General features: G+C 27.8%; 1 protein-coding gene across 1 annotated transcript; it reads left to right on the plus strand.

The window, feature by feature from the left end:
• The first annotated feature begins 11148 nt into the window (after nucleotides 1–11148).
• On the plus strand, nucleotides 11149–16225 carry LOC102600407 (ankyrin repeat, bromo and BTB domain-containing protein DDB_G0293800). Its single transcript, XM_006359105.2, has 3 exons — nucleotides 11149–11906; nucleotides 12049–12694; nucleotides 15007–16225. The coding sequence occupies exons 1-3, from the start codon at nucleotides 11512–11514 to the stop codon at nucleotides 16015–16017; spliced, it is 2052 nt and encodes a 683-aa protein (XP_006359167.1). The 5' UTR covers nucleotides 11149–11511; the 3' UTR covers nucleotides 16018–16225.
• The last annotated feature ends 4607 nt before the right edge of the window (nucleotides 16226–20832 follow it).

Genomic DNA, 20832 nt, shown 5'->3' on the forward strand with positions numbered 1-20832 from the left:
TTTGATTTTTTCAACAAAAAAGTTGTAATTTGAAATTGGTGGAAAGTTTTGGAAAATGTTTTCCTTGATTTTTGAAGGGAAGTCATTTTCCTTGAATTTGAGGAAAATGAGTTGATTTGGAAAACATTTTCCAAAACATTTAACCCAACCAAACATGAGAAAATTGGAAAACATTTTCCGGAAAATGTTTTCCTTCATACCAAACACACCCTAAGTGAATATTTATAATTTTACTATGACTAAGAATTTTTTTTATCACTTACTTATCTCTATGTGTTATGTGAAGTTTGTAGTGCAACCTGTTATTTATTATAAGTTTAGTAGATTTTTATATTTAAATTTATAATCCGGATTATAAGTATTGAATGTAGATGAACTTGTTGATTGAACCCTATATTTATCACTTTTTACTAGGTCAATTTAAATCAAATTAAAATCATGTCTAGATGTGTATTTTCAAACTCTAATTTTTCCAAATAGTAGCTAAATTGAATTGTTTTACCCATGACTTTAAATGTGATATACGTATACCAAATACAGACTTTACATATTTTAAAGGAAACACTTTATAATCAACATATATAGAATGGAAAATAAGATATTCCCTTATATATTCCATCCAGATACAATAATTATTTTGGCAAGCTGAGTTTGTTTTAAAAAAAAATGATAATTCAGAAATCAAGGTGTAATTTAACAGTATTAGTTTGTTTGTTTTTTGAAAAATAATATTTCGTACTGTTTCAATTAGTTAAGTCTGTTTAAATTAATTAAGACTATTAGAAAGAGATAAATGGTAGTTAAATGGGAAAAAAACTTTTTTATGATTAAGACATTAAAATATGCTAATGGTGGTGTAACCAAATCTTAAAAGGCAAATAAATATGATTCATATTCCGAGTTATTTTTTCAAATAAGGCATATAAGTATTCCTTATTAAGTGAATTTGTGAGGTAATGTACACCTATTAAGGAAGACAATTAAAGACATAATTTTGATCATATTTTTCACTACCAATAAATGTATTTGGCACTACTTTACTTTTTTTGGGTTATTTTTTAATTAGAAGGGACTAACAAGGATGGATTGATAAATTCTTTTTTTTTCCATTCAAAATGCTCTCTAAAGTTAAACCGCTAACGGTAACTCCAAAACAACTACTCTATTTTCTAAAACATTGCCCATGAATTACAATCCCCAAAAATAACTCTGTCCAAGAAATAATTTGTCAAATCCAAACAGTTGTTCAAGAGTTGGTGTGTGAGAAAAAATATTTTTTGAATAAAATAATATATTGATCCTGCCTTTCTCAACTTCATTTATTTCTTTCTCCTCACCCTTCTTTTTTGCATTTCTTGCCTTTCACCTTTTTAAAAAAAAATAATCTTTTGATATATTTTTCAAATCAATTTTGTAGTTGTGAAATTTATTTATCTAATTATTTTTATTTTGCATACATACCTTTCAAATACATTTATTTTATTATAATTTTTTTATGATATCAGAAATATAAGAAAGAAGAATAGAGAGAAAATTACAATATGTAAAATTAAATATTTACCAGCGAGATGATAATCTAAATAGTCAATCAATAAATTATTAAAATTTCTTATTTGATATGTGTAGATTATAAGATAAATTTTATGTAATTATATCTAATACAATTATATCATTTTTATGTTCCTCCAAGACGTGAGGCCTACTTGTTCTACGATTTTATGCTCCTCTTTCTATTTTTCTTGAATATATAGTCATTTACGTGTATATCTTTTGAATTTCATAATTTTGGTGAAGGTACTACACTAACTTGTTGTGCTTAAGCCTTAATTTTTTTTTATATATAGAGAATATGTAGTTTAAAATAAATAATGTTTTAGATGATCATTTATTTGGTGAAATAGATATAGTTATTTCAAGATAAAATTTGAGACTAATTTTTATCAAAAAATTAATTTAAAATATTAGCTAATCATGATAGTTTATTCTACCATTTATATTAGAAATAATTTCAGAGACCTCCCTTGTGATTTACGATATTAACTTACCTCCCTTATTTTGAGTTGATAAATGATAACAATTCATTTCACTTATTAATTATTAATATAAAGAATTATAATCTGATTAGTTTGCCCTCTTCAAAATTCTATTTTTTGATTCCTTGATACTCAATTTATTTTCATCTTCCATTGAACCCCTTTTGTTTAGATGAATTTATAATTTTATGCAATTCACGGTAAAATCACTTATAGTTTCAACAATTAAGATAAAAATATAATACTTTAAGAAGACTTAATTACTGAACACGAAAAGAAAATGATCAAAACAAAATGTATGTTAATTTGTTTGCATTCCAGTCGATATGAAAATTGAGTTACTCCATTTTTCAAGTTTCAACATTTGATATAAAATTCTTCATTTTCAATAAAATTAGACAAACAAATCGGTGGCATCAACTCTAAAGCAAGTTTAGCAGAATGGATTAATGGAAGATGAAAATATTTATTTTACAACAATTTTTTTTGAAAAAAAGTTTTTTTTACAAAATAGGATATATTAAAAAGGGTAAATTAGTCGTATCATAATTTTTTTACATTAATAACTAATAAGTTAAATGAATTGTTACCAAAAACTCAAAATAAGGGAGACAAGTGTAATATTGTAAATCAGTATTACGAAGCCAAACCTGAGGGAAAGTCTCTGAAATTATCCTTTTATATTAAAATGATAAAATTATTATCCTATATAGAAGATACAAAATGAGATAAAATCATCTCACAAAATATTTCACCATTTTATTCCAATATAGTAGAAGATATAAAATATTAATGATAATTAAGAGGAAGAAAAAAATTACTCTCATCAAATCAAATTCCACATACATAGTTTGCAAAGAAAAAGTCAAAATTAAATGCACAAATTAATACAATTATATACCCATATCATGATATTGATATATTTGAAAATAGATAATATGTCAATATTAGAAAATGAAGATTTCAACTTGAATGAAATTATGTATTCATTGAAAAAAAAAATTAGAATTATTTGGCATTAACCAACTTTAATTTTCTTTAGAATCGACTATTGTTTTAATTTATATGGACAGATTTATATAACTTAAGCTGAAAGATTGCAACTTGAGGGCAATTATGTATTCATTGAAGTTATCATAGTTAGTAGAACTTCTCTAAATTAATACTCGATAAATTTATAATTTTTTAAAAATAATATTTTTTTTTGACTTCTAATTTGAGTCAGTAATTGATTTCGATAAGATAATATATTTTAGAAGACTTCTATATAAATATATGGTCCTCTTATTACCATAAATTATTAATTATAAATTATAAAAATATTTAAGTTAATTTAGTGAAATATGATTCTAGTGTTTTTTTTTTTTAAAAAAAAAAAATTAGATCTAGTCGAAGCTTATCTCTAACTTTTCTTATTGTATCTAAAATTTCGGTGTTGTTTTCTCGGACTGCACAAAAAAATTGTGAAGATTTTTAGACGTGATAAGTGTTCTCTTGTGTATAAGTGGTTCAATGTATCCTCTTCAATGTAATCATCAACATTGCTTTCTTCGATGGCATCCACAATTTTTCTAAGCTCCGAACCTCTAAATATGTATTATTTTCACCCATATAATCTAATAGACCACCAGTGGCGGATCTAGGATTTGGAGGTCGTGGGTGCCACATCGTTCAAGTAAGATAAAATAATCGGTTGCTTTAATTTTGGGTTACAATTTGGGTTATTAATTTTTTGATTTTTATAAACAAATCGATCAAATATGCATGTTATTGATATTATTTTTTTAGATATTCTGAGATAAGAGATAACTAAAAAAAATTAATTTTTATTTACTTTTTGAAATTAGATGTCTTATTCGCTGAAACTTTGAGGGAAAAATAATAATTTCACATTAAAATTTGAGCTTGTATAAACCATCTAATAGTATCAACTTAATATATCCATATTCCATTGACTTTATGTGTTGTTGGGGATATAGAGTAGGGAAAAAAATAAAAAATATAGTTTCAGCCTAGTCCTCTTACTTAGCAAGAACGTCAGTGAAGATCGAACGAACCTTTAAATTAAAAAATATTCTAATAATAATAATATTCATCATTTTAAAAACTTATATTTTTTAAAAACTAACTATTTAAATATATTCTTAATAATATTTATTTGACATTCATAATTCAGTAGTCATTAATTGATAAAGAATAAACATGTAACACTCATATCAAGAAATTAATAATTAGTGAAAGAGAAAGTAAAATAAAAATAAAAATTAATTGTGAAAAGGAGTCAATTTGAATTAATAAAGAATAGTAAATAAATAAGAATGAATGGAGAAGAAAAAATTAAAGCCCTTTACACATTAATGAAAAAGACCAAAAAAGAAAAGAAAAAAAGGAGCACACAAAAAGAATAGAGGCGCATGTAGGGAGGATCGAACCCGCATTGCAGGTGTGCCAAGCGGCCTCCTTCCCCAATTGAACTATCTAGCATTTCAATAGCTGGGTAGCAACGTTAATATACATTTATTTATTATATATATACACACATATATACACAACGTTTTTTCCGAGATCACTGGGTGCCGTGGCACCCCACCTTTCCACGTAGATCTGCCCCTGTTAAGACCACTGACATTCATTTTATTGTGGTAATTTAATCAAGATTATTAACCATGACGTTAAATTTATGAATACTATTTTTATAAGAGGGTTCATTCAAATTCCTTGAGGTTTTATCCCTGAGCGATGTAATCAAAACTACCTTCATTGAATTTCAATAATATTTTTTAAATTAATATTTATTAATTAATTAATATTTCTATAAAATAATAATATTTTACAATTTCAATAATATAATATTAATTTAGATATATTTTACTGTAATTATGTTCTCCGCTGAGGATAGTACTACTAATTCTCATCAAAACATTTAATGAATCCATTATTTTTTTATTAAATTATATTTTCTTAAGAGTATTAATTGTACGGATAAAATGGGTAAAAATTAATTAATTTTATCTTAATTTAATAAATAAACACGTGAAATGAATTATGGAGCAAAATATTGAATTGCGACTTAAAGTGGTGTCAGATAGCACTTCTCTTTGTTTATAACAAGTTATTCTTAGAAGTAGTACAATTTACTCCCACTATTCCACATTAATTGAATTTGTGAGGCAATCCACGCCTATTAGAAAAACATTTAAGGACATAATTTAAATCTTATTTTTCACTATTACCTTTTTTTTATACGTAAGTTGTTCTTAAAAATAGTGCAACTTATCTCCTAAAAAAATGTAAAACTTCATTAAAGAAAATAACAAATATGAAAAATTTCAAACATTTATCTTAAACTTTGAACAATTCAATTATTTTAAACAATAAAATAAACACAAAAAAATTGCTTAATATGAAATAGAGGGAGTATCTCCTAAAAAATGTAAAACTTCATTAACTGAAATAACAAATATAATGAAAAGCCCCTTATAATAAAGACTCCTATTATTACTTTTTACCAGAAAATTATTTCATATATATGAAATAACCGTTCAAGTTAAGAGAGTATTGTGCATCTATCACAATGAATTGTGTATTTGTAATAGTCTGAGTCACATTCCGACCCCGAAAAATGTTAGGATTAAAGCTTGTTTTCCTAACATAATGTAGTTCCTATAGTGTTTGCTTCCATCTCTTTTAGTGTAACACTAGAGGAACTAGTTATGTAATACTATTTAAATATGTGATATATATCAAGTTTGTATCATAAAGTAATAAAGTGGCGGAGCGACCTCACAATTACGGGTTCATCCGAACCCCCTTCGGCTGAAAATTATATGATTTATACATGGTTAAAATAATTTTTTAGGTATATATAGTAGATGTCGAACCCCCTTCGGCTACTTCGTGTATCTATTTTTTCAAATTTTAAATCCCTTTATTGAAAATCCTGACTCCACCACTGCTTGTTAGTATATTATATTTACCTTGTGGATATCATAGATGTTTAATAATTATTTTCTTATGAAATGAATCAATCTTGTATAATATTATATTTGTATATCCAACCTATCAAATATATATAATAATATATTACAAAATATACTTCGATTACCACTAAATTGAATAAGTTATTTTTAAATAATTGTTATACGAAAAAATAATATGTACTATATCAATTTTTTTAATTAATATAAAAAATCAAAAAGATATGTAAAATTAAATTATGTAAAGATAAAAAAAAAAACAAAAAAAAACTAGGAATTCAGAACTGTTTAAGTCAAGAATAACTCTATTTCCAACCTGAATAGAAATGGTTTCATTCGTGATTATTGAATTATCTTTTTGAATGATTCACAAATGTGATAAGTGATAACGAAAAGAAAAACACAAAAGTATAATAAAGAACTAAGTTGAATAGCAAAAATAAAAATTGATATGATATCGTAAAAATATTTTTAAAATAATAATATTTATGTTTATTAAAAATATTATATACTAATTTACTACATTTATACAAGTATATATCTAAAATTTATCAATAAATAAATAAAACAATATCTATTTTATACACTTGTCAAATAATTAACAAATCTACTATTAACAATTACTCCCTCCGTCCACAATTGTTTGTCAGGGTAAGGTCATGCGCATCCCTCAAGGAAAATTTAATACAAGGTGTAATTTGACTAATATAACCCTACTATATCAAGAATACCAAAAGTCCACATAACTTTTCAATTGAACTACACTATCATTAAGGGCATAATTGGAAAAAATTGACTAATTATTTCTTGATTGTTTAAATTGACAATTAATCTTGGACATCTATTTTCAGTATACCTGCTAAACAATTGTGGACGGAGGGAGTATAACAATTACTTATTATATTTCATCACGTGTCTCTCTCATGCAATGATTGAGAAGATTTCAATTTTCACAATTAGTTTTCTTTAAATCTGAAAGACTAATATTTTATCACGTAATTTTTAATTTTTTATTATATTTTTATGTCTTTTTTTGAATATCATGTCAAAATATTTTACATTGAATATAGATATATTTGTAAATATAACTTCGACTTTGATCTTGTTCGTCTCTTGTTTTTGTTCATTACTTAATTTTTTTTTTTCTTCAATTGATTCTACCATAATCGTAAATCATAGAAACTCGATTATCAACTAACAAATATATAGTTAATATCTAAATAACTTGATTGATAATATCAATATTACTCTAAATATCTTTATTCAGTTGAATCAAGTAGTAAATCAAATAAAATAGTATAAAATCTTTTAAGAAATTATAATTTTAAATCTTAAACATTGTTTCTAGATATTTGATTTTACAAGGAAACAAACAAATATGTTTAGAATATATATATAAAATTTAGATTTTCCTTTCATATTATTTTTCTTAATAATTTATACAAAATATGCATGTGCAGGTACATTCTCGAAAATTAATAGTATTGAACTATTGATAGATTTTTAATGGGTATATAAAGAAAATAACTTATTATATAGAATAACTATTAAATTGCAACTATAATCTTATGATTTGTGCACAATTACAAGGGGCTAGTTTCCTATAATTACTAATTTTGAGAGAAACGAAAGTTACGTATTGTGATTGTAGCTACTGCTGAATAACACTTTTAGTTAAATGATACTTATATGAAAGAAGAGTCGAAAATGCTCCGACGTAAATTATTAGTTTCATTCTGAATTATTGACAATCTTAAAAACACCCCTTAATTTAACTAACTGAAGCTAAATACACCTCTGATCTTGCAACATTAGTAAAATACACCCCTAAATTCTCGTCAAGTTTAAGGGTGTTTTCAACACTTCTCTCGATTTTTATTAAGAACCCCATGCTCCTACAAGAGTTTGAGACCACTAGTTATGTCATGTGACATATCGAGAGTGTATTGGGGGTGTATCTAAGTAATTAGTTAGTTAAGTAGATGGTGTTTTTAAGACTGTCAATGGTTTGAGGACGAAACTAATAATTTACATCAAATTTAGGGGTGTTTTTAATACTTTTCTCGAGCTAAATTAGAATCTAATAATTGTCCTAGCTACTCATTTTGACAATATGCTATGCATATCTTCAACACTACTTTGAAGTTTTATACATTAAACATAATTATTTTTCTATTTATTATTTTATATTCTCACTTAATTAAGGTAATAACTTCTTTCTTTTCTTAGAAACTCTCATATCTTGAAAGTTTATACAATTTTCTTATGGCAAATTCAACCCAAATGATACTAAAAATGGACTAAAAATGTTTTTCAATATATCTATACCTTTTTTGATGAGTAAAAAGGGCAATGTAGTCACATAACCTCATAAATTAACATTCTAAAATATAATTCAATGAATGTCAATACTTCAAAAGTAATTTATTGTGGAATCGAAAGTAACTATGAAAATTATAACTATAATCTCGTAGTTTGTGCTAGTGTACCATAAGGAATCAATGTACTCTTATTTTTATTGGAAGAGAGATGAGGTTTACGTACGTAATATAATTGTAGTTAATGTGAAATTTTTTAAAATTGAAAATCAAGGTGATAATTATGTTAGTTAATCGCTTTAATGTTATCTTGTATACATTTGACGTTATTTTAAAAGTTTTTTCCTTTAAAATATATATTTTTACATTCTTACTCGATCATAGGCAAATTAAGATTTGAAGATAATGGGACCCCTTAAAAGGGAAATGCACAATAATTGCATCTTATCGATTCATCTGGCAATTTTATTAAGAATACAAAGAATTAATATACTAACGTATAAATACGAATCAATTGACTTTAATTGACAAACTTACTTTGTGTGGTTATGATTGTAGATACTACTATGGGTCCATGAGGCTGCGTGTTCGAAACTTACTCGCCCCTCTAATTTTATGTCAATTTTAAGTTTTTATTTATCATATAAAAATGAGAAAGAAAACACCAAAAAGTGAAAAACAAGATTTAGTCTAGATGGATCAATACAATCATTGATTTCTCTAATTCTAGACGTGAGATTTCTACATGGTATCAGAGCATAAAAGCTCTTCTGCTCTCTGAGTATTGATAAAAAAAAAGAAGATTTAATCTAGATTATTACAGTCGAAAAGAGTTTTGTGTCTTAGGATATATGATCGCATAATTTTTCTACCAAAATGAGACATGTATTCTTATTGCTAATCTTGAATAATTTTTCTACCGCGATGAGAAATGTATTCTTATTGCTAATCTTGAAAGAAAAATAATATATGGTTGCAGATAATGTTGAAATAAATATTTTTTTAATTGAAAATTATCGTAATAATTATGTTAATTGCTCTATTTGACAATGTCTTATATATGCCTTTGGCGTTACTTCTAAAGCTTTTTTTCTTCTTCAATATACATATATATATATATATATATATATATATATTTATTTACTTATTTTCGTTATGAATTTATTTATCTGAAAAAATCATAATATAATTATTCTATGATGAATTCGTCATATGATACACACATGAAAATACTTTAAAGATTATATAGACATCACTAAACGCATATGTATAATAGTTGAAGCATGTCATGTAAGAATGGTTCATCCGATAATTTTATTAAAAATACATAAAATTAATGTATAAATATAAGTTAATTGACTACAATTAGTAAATCTTTGTGTTATGATGGTTGTGAGATCTCTTTGCATCCTGAAGCTGTGTGTTCGAAACTTGCTCCCCCCATTTTGTGCAATTTCTTAATTTTTATTACTAAGCGAATTTGCCGTACAAATAATTTTCTTATAGCAAATCTGCCGTACATATTACAATTTTCTTATAGTGAATTTGCCGTACACATACAGTAATAATAATAATAGATCTTTCAATATTTCTTCATATTTTCTGATGAGAAAAGGCTAGTGTAGTCATATAATCCTAAGGAGTAATTGATAAATATTTTATTATTGAATGGGTCAATATTTTGAAAATTTATTTATCGTTAATTTGTAAATTATCTACGCTCTCAATATAATTTTTATTGATAACTCGTAATTGAAAATTATTTTAATAATTATGTTAGCTACTCGTTTTGATAATATACCTAACTCATGCCTTTAGCGTTGATGTTGGAGCTTAGTTCTCCTTTATATACCGAAAGAGACAGAACATAATTATTTTATTTTATATTTATATTATATTGTCCATCGATTAATATAAGAATTTTCGTTGGAAGTTTATATAATTTTATTATGACGAGTTCACCCATATTATATGCAAAAACACTTTTTGCCAATTTTCTTGAAATAAATTCCAACATAAATACAGCAGTCCAAGGTTAGAAGTGATGAGTATGGTCTTTAAAATTGGGGATGTAGTCCAATTAAAGCACAAAGATTAATTTATTTATTCTATTTTGATTTGATACAAAGTTTAAAATAATTATTCAAAGTTCAAGAGGAGTGTTTAATTTTTTTTCTCCATATTTGCTCTTTCTTTTATAGAAGTTTGATACTCTGTTTATTCAATATTAACTGAATTTTTGATTTTCTTTTTTCATTGTTCAAAATAATTGAATTGTTCAAAGTTCAAGATGAATGATTGTTTTTTTTTCCATACTCGCCCTTTCCTTTAATGATGTTTGATATTTTTTAGAAGATAAATTGCACTATATGAAAAATTATATATACTTAATAAGTGTGTAATGCCTCACAAATTCAGTTAATATGGAACAAAGTATTTATAAGAGATAAATTGCACTAATACAAAGTTACATTTATGATTTCATAAAGGACAATAACATAAACTATGATTTGAATTATGTCCTTAAATATTTTTCTTAATAAGTGTGCATTATCTCACAAATTCAATTAATATGAAATAGAGGGAGTAAAGTAAAAAAACGTTAAATCTTAAACATGTTACATGCATATGAAAAATTATAATTAAAGAATTGTTAAAGAACGAAAGAAACAATAAATTGAAAAGAAAAATAGGACAAAATAAATTATTGTTCCTTGTCAATAAAAGATTTAAGAATTATTTTATTACTATTAAAATTTATCCAAACGATAAATAAAGCGCGAAAGTAGTAAAACCAATTCCGCAACTCGCACGTGCTACCCGCTTCGGATACAATTTGAAGGAAGGGTCAAATAAGGAATTCATCTAAAATGAAAGGGCAAAACCGTCAATTGATTAGATCAAATCGCTTGCTTCAGATCAGGCCCATGGCTTACTACACCTATAAATGCCCAAATGCCTCAATTCGTCAACCCATTCAAAAACCCAACAACACAAAAAACTCAAAGACACACTAAAAAGATAAAATTAAAGACGGGTATCTAAATTAATCTACACGAAGAAGACGAAAACTAAAAACCTAACAAAAAAAAAGAGAGCATAAAATACCTAATCAAACCCTAGGCTTAATTACCTGTAATTATAATTTATAACTCCCATTTTTTCATATGTTATGTTATATATATGTGTGTGCGTCTATGTGTAAAGGAAAATAGAATGGAAAAAGACTCAGCAGCAGCTACAACGACGACGAAGAAGACGATATGGAGTACATGGGAAGAACTTTTGTTAGCGTTTGCTGTGAAAAGGCATGGGCTAAAGGACTGGGAATCTGTAGCCATGGAACTCCAAAACCGTATATCGTTACCTGCTTTATTGACCGCTCAAATTTGTAAGGAGAAATACAGGGACCTCCGCCGCCGCTTCATGAATAGCTATAACAATAGTTATGATGAAAAAATCATAGAACAGGATGTAGATGGAAATGGAGATGTAACGATTCCTTGGATTGAGGAGTTGAGACAACTACGGGTTGCTGAGCTTCAACAAGAGGTTCAACGCTACGATCTTTCGATCCAGTAAAATCTCTCAGTTTCCCTTTTTTTTTTGATTTTTTTTTAAAATTTTGATTTTTTCGGTTGTATGTGAATTTTTTTTTACGTGGAAAAAAATTCAGTAATTGGATCTGAGAGATTTTGATCTGTGATGTGATATGAACAGGTCGTTGGAGTTGAAAGTGAAAAAGATGGAGGAAGAGAGAGAACAGAGTTTGAAGGAGCAGAGTTTAGACGATGGCCAGAAACCAGATCTGGAGGATGTGAAGGAAGAGAGATCGCAAAACGACAAAAACAGCGGTGCTGATGTTAAGCCGGAGGATTCCACCGGAAAGCCCGTTTCGAGCGAGGAGTCAGACCGCGAAAACCGGTCGTTTAACGAGTCTAATTCGACGGAGAACAGAGAAACCGGTGTTAAAAATGAACCGGAACCGGTCGAGATCGGTGAAGACAAACCGGTTCAGGAGGTTAAACCGGTCAGTGAAGAGGACTCGTATAACGATAGCAGTTCAGATAGACAGGAGGAAAAGAAAGCCCGTCGCGACTCAGGCGATTTACGTGATACAGTGAGCGGGTCTAAGGAAGAGACTAAGGAAAACAGTGACGTGCAAAGCACGGCGACTTTAACGAAGAGAAAGCGGCAGCGCGGTGGCGATGGAGGTAGAAGCGGCGGAGATGCGGCAGAGATGGGTTCTCCAGCCGTTGGAATTAAAGGGGATGGTGCGGCGAAATCAGAGCCGTTAATTGAGTTTTTAGATATTATCAGGTCGCATAAGCGCGGCTCTGTATTCAAGCGCCGGCTAGACAGCCAGGTAATGCTTCTCTACATCGCATTTTCAAATTGGTTGGCCTACAACTATTTGCTGATCAATTTTTGGTCGTTTGGACCACTTAAAAAAATTACAAAACTCGATTAACAAAATGGGTAGTAAATATTTACCAACAAATATCAACGGGTGAGATTCGTTTATTTTAAAAAATTACATGCAAAAATTGATGAAAAATGAAAATGAAAAAATATATACAGTATAGTATTTTTGTAGGTAAAAGAGAAAAGTGGATAAAACAAAACGGGTTAGTGGCTTCAATATATGACGTGTACATGAGTTTGTTGCCTAAAATTTATTCTTTTCATAAAATTATTATTTACCACTTTCATGTTTAGATTTATATTTCGTTACAAGTAAAAAAAATAAATAAATCAATAATTGGACTCGTTTCTCATATGAATTCTATACATGTGACAGTCGGGGAAAATTTGTTGATTATTCCTACTAAAATGAAAGAAAATAGGAGTTTTCTAATTGATCTAACTGCTCCCATGCAAAAGAGGAAATATTATTTTGTTTTTAAATGGGCTACCTAAATAAAACTTGTCATTTGGCAGATTTATAAGTTTTACCAGTTTGGAATTTTTTTATTTTATGTCTCACATGATCACATTAATGTGAGACTTTTTTTTGTTTCACAAATTTGTGAATTCAAAGTTTGTGGACTCAAAATATAAATTTGGATCTATTAATTTGTAAAACAAAAATAAGCCTCGCTCATCACTTGTGTGAGTTCTAAACAAAATTTCTCAATTTAATATTTACCAATTAACTTATTTCAATTTATGTTATATCAATTGACTTGACACGAATAAATTACTATGTTATAATTGTTGTAACATATTTTTTTTTTTTTTTAAAAAAAATTAAGAGTAAATTGAGAAGTGTGAGGTAATTTAGGATAGGGTGATAATAGGTCCCAACCAAAACTCCCGAACAAATGAGGGAAATTGATGAATTTGGACGGAAAATGGGACCCACTAACGAGGATGCCTAGTATGCATCTTTGCCGCAGTGCGTTGGAGCCACTAGAACTTAATCTTTAAAAAATAAGAAAAAAATCACTTTTATGGATCAGGTGAATACCGTGGGTCAGCCCACGAATATTATAAGGGGCCTTTAAAATGATATTCAGAAGCCCAATACATACTCTTATACTTTTGTTCCCTTGGAAATGATATCCTACCAACTTATATTTTGAATAGAAAATAATAATACTGTAGTAAATTATAAAACCAAATCTCTATTCTTTTCATTATTTGTTCTTGCTTCTTTATTTGTGGTTTAACGTTTTGACATGCCCATTTTTTTTTCTTTTATGAAAATAGTTCTAAGCATAATGGATGTATATATAAATTACCTATTTCCTATTCTAACCACGGTTAATTTACGTGAGATGTGGTCCGGAATTGATTTTCACACCCTGATGTACCATAAGTTTGAATGTTTTTCTTTTCAGATCTATTTATTTTGTATTGTATAACTTTGATGTCTTACAAATATTATGTTTAATTGCAATATTGAGATCACATAGTTCAAGTTTAATAGTTTTACATGTTCATGAAAAAATGGAATTTACCCACACATTACTGAAACCAGTGTGACTTCTAGTAAACAAAATATCGTGAAACAAGTCAATTAATAATGTTATCCTTAGATTTCAAAAAGTTCTTTGGAATTAAGCTAGAAGTTGATAGTATTCTCTATGTCCATAATTTGTCCACCACTTTTAAAAATTCAAGAGAATTTTCAATTTAATCTTTGTTTTAACTTTAGTTATTTTTGAATGTCCTTCCCTAAGTATTGAAGTTTTTGTATTTAAATGGTGGTATAGTAAAATTCTATCTTATTTTTATTTTTTTTAGAATGTGTCAAGTCAATATTGAAAAGTAATAATGATTTTTGAAGAGGCCTCCCTGTGCTTGCTAAGATGGAGGATATTTTAGACATTTTTATTATGATTTGTGTTGGGAAAACCATGCGGCGTGCATTAGGAGGGTGAAAGACATTGTTTTGTTCTTATCCTATTTTTTCCAAGAGATGAAATACTACTTACTAACGAGCGCGTTATTTAGGTCAACCCTACCCCACTTCCTTCGGCGTAGCTTTGGGAGGTATATATAGAAAAAAAACTACTTTAAATCGTTGGTATTTCCCTTCTCTTCCTCTCCAACGAATGGAATTTTTGCCACACCTACGCTATCATCTTTCATTAATTCCAATTCTGCTTTTTTTTTTTTTATTAAAAAAATAAATTAAAGTTGTAAGCTGATCGTTTTGACTTTTTCATGCAGAAAACGGACAAGTACAAGAGTATGATCCGACAACACATGGATCTTGAAACGGTTCAAGCCCGGATTGATGACGGATCCTATTGCTCTTGCCCATCCAAATTATACTTGGACCTCCTACTCATCTTCAACAATGCCATCGTCTACTTCGCTAAGTCATCCTCAGAGTCAAGTGCAGCGAACGAACTCCGTGGCATTGTAATGGAAGAATTAAAAAAGACCAGAACCCAGTTGAAGGATGTATCACCATTAAAGATCCAACCCAAGCCCGAATTGGAGAGATCCGATTCTTTGCTTGCAAAACACAAGTCTACCGTTCCTATAGTAGTCTGTCGCAAGAGGAGCTCCATTTCAGCAAAAGCAGCAGCTTCTTCTGGTAATAACAAGCCAGAAAAACCAGCTGATAGTAAACCTCCTCTGAACCCAAAGCCACCTGCGATAAAATCTTCTTCAAATGAAGAAGAGAGTTCAATCAAGCTTGGGGTGAAAGAAAAGCCAGTGACTGGGGTAAGAAGTATGAGGAGGAGCAGCAAAGGCCGTTCGACTAATAATAATAATAATAATAATGCTTCACAATCCAACAGCAACCAAAACACGAATGCTAAGCAAAGCAATAGCAGCGGGGACAAAAAGGAAGAGGCGAAACCGGAGAAGAAGAAAGAAGAAAGTAAAAAACGAGGAGCTGCAGCGGACTTTTTGAAGAGGATAAAGAAGAATTCTCCTACTAAAGGAACGTTGGTGGAAGCGTTGAAGAATAATCCTCCAGAGGATGATGTTGTTGTTAAAGGTAACAAAAGAGATCAGCAAAAGAAAAAAGTTGATGAACGGAGAGAAGCTCCAGTGAGGCGAAGTGGTGCTAGCAAGGATGAAGGTAGTCCATCGAAAAGGAGCGTAGGTCGCCCACCAAAGAGAGGTGGAGGTGGTAGAGAAGTAGTTGTGCAGGAAAAACGTGGAAGGGAAAATAGTGAAAAAGATGATTCTACGAAACGGCCAAAGAAACGGTCAAGGAGGTAAAATTATGATGAATCAAGTTTAAGTAGTGATGTTAATTAGGAGGAGTTTAGTCTTATTTTGCCGTGTATATTTCACATCTTTTATTTTTAGTGTCAGGTTTTGATTTTGGGAATATTACATGTTAGAATTAGTTCACATCTTTTGCTTCTGTAGCATGTTATTGGTGTTTGTACCTTTTCCTTGTTACAGTGAATTTTCTTTTTCTCAATTAGTTTTATGCTATTTGTCCCATAACATTGGTTATTGTTTTTAACCAAAGAGTAATTTAAAGTTGTAGGAGAAAGAGAAGGAAGAAAGAAAAGAGAAAAAGGATTTAATTGTATGGAGCTGTTCACTTATTACATACCTGTAGTTATTTTTTTCCAGCTCAAAAAACAAAGTAAAATTATACTTCTTCCGTCTAACAATAGTTGTTCACTATATTATTTTTGGTGAATAATTTCACACTTAGATCCTAAGTTACCTTTATCATTTATTATAGTTATTTTTCTATTACATTATTCAAGACATTGTATTTATTATATTCAAATTAGGTATAGTAAAATTATCCTTCTATTAATAGTTTCTTAAGAAGTGTGTAAAGTCAATAGTTAATTTATGTGAGGTAGTTTAATTTAACACGAAATTTTAAGAAAAAAGACTTTTGAAATTTATGGTTTAAAATAAGTCATATATGTTTGTGTGAGTATAAATTATTTTGCTACAAGAAACAAAAGTGATATTATAGTGTAAATTTCTAAATAGGAGTGATTATTTAAGAAATTACTCATAATTTGATAAAATGTACAAGAGTAATGCTAAATATACTATATTAATAATGCTTACATTAATTATTTCATATGCACTGTTTGATTTAATATATAACAAATCTTATATAATTTCCATTAAAATATATTTATTCATAAAATACCCTTCATCTTTTTTTGCTTTGTATACTTCCTTTGCAACAAAGTTCTTTGTTAAAACATCAAGACATAGTTCTTTTTGAAAACGTCATTGGCTCTTCTTTTTGCCCCAAAAAATAAATTAAATAATTATTAATATTGCTTCAGAGTATTTTTAAGAAATGTTGGCTAAGAATTTTTTTTCCAACCAAACTTATCGTCCATATTCAGGAAAGTTGGCAAGCTTTACCAATTTGTGCATATATTGCTGGCACCGTTTTAGATTTGATGAAGGAGCTTGACATACGTTTTGAGATTAGTATCAGTTTACGGCAGGAAAATAGTGAAAGATGTTTTGAAAAGGTTTTAAGGGTAGTTTTGTCATTAGTTAATTTAATGTAAGTGTTAAATTTTTTTGTATTATTAATATCTAGAAGTTTATGGTATCAATAATATATACCTTAATACTCAATAAAATGTATAACTAATATTCGAAAAAGTGTATCAGATAAGGTAATAGTATTACTAATACATATAGCTAATGCATACATTGTTTTTGCTAATACACTCTATCAGACTATTCCTAAGGGTAAAATTGTCATTTTAAAATTAATAGTTACTAAGAGAGTGTTTGGATTGGATTAAAAGTTGGTCAAACCTATTTTTAAGTCAGTTTTTGACTTTTGCAAGTGTTTGACAAATATAAAAAAAGACTTAAAATAAGTCAAAAAAGACTTAAAATAAGTTAGAAAATGTTTTGCAGGTCAGAAATGACTTAAAGTAAGTCAAAAATCAAAAGTAGGCCCCCCTACTTTTTATTTTTTGACTTAAAAACTATTTTTTTAAGCCAATCCAAACGAACTCTAAATATAGACATATTTAATTCTTTTTGAGACCAACTAGGAAAAAAAGTTAGTCATATAAATTAGAATAGATGGAGTAACAACAATATATTCAATGTAGTTCTACAAGTTGATCTTGGGGGAGTAGTGTGTACACAGACTTTATCATAACCTCCTATTTAAGGTCATGATCTCGATAAGGTAAAGTAGTATTATGTCCTTTCTAATCATCTCTTCAGAATACTTTTTTGACCTACCTTCACCATAGCCAACTTCTCATAGCTATACACTGAAATATCCGTGCATTTCCTCTTTACATGCTTAAATCATTTTATTTTCACTTTTAATAACTTGTCCTCTGTTAAAGCCACTCATATATACCTCTTATCCTGAATATCTTCATTTCTAATTTAATTTTTTCCATCTCAATATATTCATTTCCGCAACTTTCAGTAGGTGGGGAGTATATGACCGCATCAACAGATGAAAAAAGTGGAAGTAGGCTCGCTTGTATTTCTTTTGTTATTTAAGGATATAATGTGTGTTCTCTTATTTTTATTTCAATATATATACTTGTTATTTCTCTTATAAAAGAGTAGACATTTTCTACTATGATCTTATTCTCACTTGAAGTTCAACAATAGAATATTCAGTTTTAGGAGAAAAAGAAAAGAATCAAATGATGTATAGTCTTATGATAATAGTATTGAACTTTTAACTTATATATAATAATGATTTCTCAATAGTAGCAAAAAGCTTGTGTAGATATTGTTGGAAAGTGACATAGCTAATATTCTCTTCGTTCCTAATTATTTGTATATTTTTGAATTAACACACTTATTAAGAAAATAATGATTAATATAGTGCGTTTACCATTTTATCCCTATTAATTATAAGGTTATGAATTAAAAATTTCATATTTTCAAGAAGTTCTACATTTTCAAAGTAATTAATTGTGGGTATAATAGGTAAAAAAAATTTATCCTTTCTTAATCTGTCAAAATGGACAAGTAAAAAAGGATAAGTAAAAAAGGAAAATTGGACAAGTAAGTAGGGACCGAGGAAGTACCAGTGGAGGATCTTTTTTCTTGGAACCTTAGAATTATATTTGACTTCCTAGAAACTTATTTGAAATTAAATTAGTATCTGGTTATAAAAAAAAAAATTCAGTTTAAATGCTATAATGTTTGCCATCTTTATAAAATTTATAATTTGTCGAATACCTTTGAAACCACTTTTTTTATTATATATAATGATTATTTTTTTTTAATTTAGGAATCGTCTCTTAACCAAATAAGATATAACCAAACAAGATATTATGGCACATCACAATTTTTTTAATTTTTTGTTAAAAATATATCAAGTATACTAGGTTTTATGTCACATCACAATTTTTTTCTTTTTTTTGTTAAAAATATATCAAGTATAATAGGTTTTATGGCACAACACAAATTTTAATTTTTTGTTAAAAATATATCAAGTATACTAGGTTTCTGGAATACTCCAAAAACCTCTAGATGAGTATAAAGTATAAACTAATGTAGTTAGCAAAATGATTTTTTTTGGGTTAACGTCTAGGACCCAAATCCTTAACAAAAACTTAAAATCAAACTATTGCTAGAGCAATGAAAATTACTTTATGAAATCGTTTACAAATTGATAGATCTTTTTTTTTTAATTTAACAAACCATTTATATTATCCCTTTCCAAAATTAAGATTTATAGTCTAGCCAACAGACAGAATTAGTTGAGTGAATAATTAAGATTTGTTTTATAGCACTATATATACTTTGCAAACAAGCGTCTGAAGAATTAATAATTAGCCAGCTATTAATAATTGCTATTTCATCTGTTTTAATTTATTACTCTTATTATTTCATTTAGTCCATTTGAAAATAATATACTTTTTATTAGCTCTTTAATTTTAATTGTTCACATACATGCTATTTTGTATATTTGATTATCTTTAATTTACAATCACAAAATTTTAAAGTCGTTTTACTTTTCTAAATGTCATGTTAAATCAAAATAAGATAAATAAATTGAAACGGAGAATTATTTTCTATTTTGAAATTTTTATGTCACTTTTGCATGCATCATGATTTTTTTATTGGTTGTAATTAAGATATCAAGTGATTTGTCTAGTCATAACATGACAACAAACTTTATTTGCAGGTCTTGTTTAATTACTCGGGTTTCGTGTCTATTTTATTGAATTGTTAGTGAATAAAATAAAATTGTTTTAGGAATTTTTTATAATGTATACAAACAACCTGAACATGATACTCAGTGTAATCTTATAAATGGAATCTAAAGAATGTAAAATGTATTTGGATCTTATCTTTATTTTTACGAGAAAAAGAGATTGTTTTTAATAGTTCTTCGACTCAAAAGAAATATACCGGACACATGAAAATAAAAAAGAAAAAAAAACAATAAAATAACAATATACAAAACAGATTGTAGGCTTGAAGAATAATTATTAATACACACTAAAGAAAAAAAAACTACATGATACCTAAATCATATTACTAACAGTGCGATAATACCGATTACCTACTAATGTTTTATCCTAATCCTCAATATTCATACCTTCTTATCTAAATATATGTCCTCCAATTAGTTAAAATTATATCATATTTTGTCTAATCACCAATTCTAATTTCTATATAAGGTGAAAATAGTATGACTTTTAATATTCCTAGTTATTCATTTTACTTGTTTTTGTTTTGTACTTTATTTAATCCTAACACACAAAAACAGACAGACACACTTTAGATGTTTCAAAAATAGTCCCAATATACTTTTAGACCCATGTTTGACAAGTGGCATTTATAGGAAGCAAATCACTCTCCGTTGAGGTGTCATGTGAGAAACCTCAAAAAATATTTAAGCTATGTATATTGCTGTGTTAATTTTTATTTTTCACACTATCGATACGATTTAACGTGTTTTTGCACGTTCTTTATTAAATTACTTACAAATAACTTTATTTAATGGTGTAAAAAATTGATAATTTATTAATGTACGAACTTAAATTCTCAAGTTATACACGTTGATAATGTAAAACTATTTTTTCATACAATTAT

The sequence above is a fragment of the Solanum tuberosum genome, unplaced genomic scaffold (assembly GCF_000226075.1).
Source record: "Solanum tuberosum cultivar DM 1-3 516 R44 unplaced genomic scaffold, SolTub_3.0 scf00284, whole genome shotgun sequence".
In the NCBI taxonomy this organism is placed as follows: Eukaryota; Viridiplantae; Streptophyta; class Magnoliopsida; order Solanales; family Solanaceae; genus Solanum; species Solanum tuberosum.

Bases quoted from the DNA above. Each gene is read 5' to 3' on its own strand.
- LOC102600407 (XM_006359105.2), top strand. From the start codon at position 11,512: ATGTGTGTGCGTCTATGTGTAAAGGAAAATAGAATGGAAAAAGACTCA. The intron at 11,907-12,048 runs GTAAAATCTCTC...TGATATGAACAG, and splicing joins CGCTACGATCTTTCGATCCA to GTCGTTGGAGTTGAAAGTGA. The intron at 12,695-15,006 runs GTAATGCTTCTC...TTTTTCATGCAG, and splicing joins AGCGCCGGCTAGACAGCCAG to AAAACGGACAAGTACAAGAG.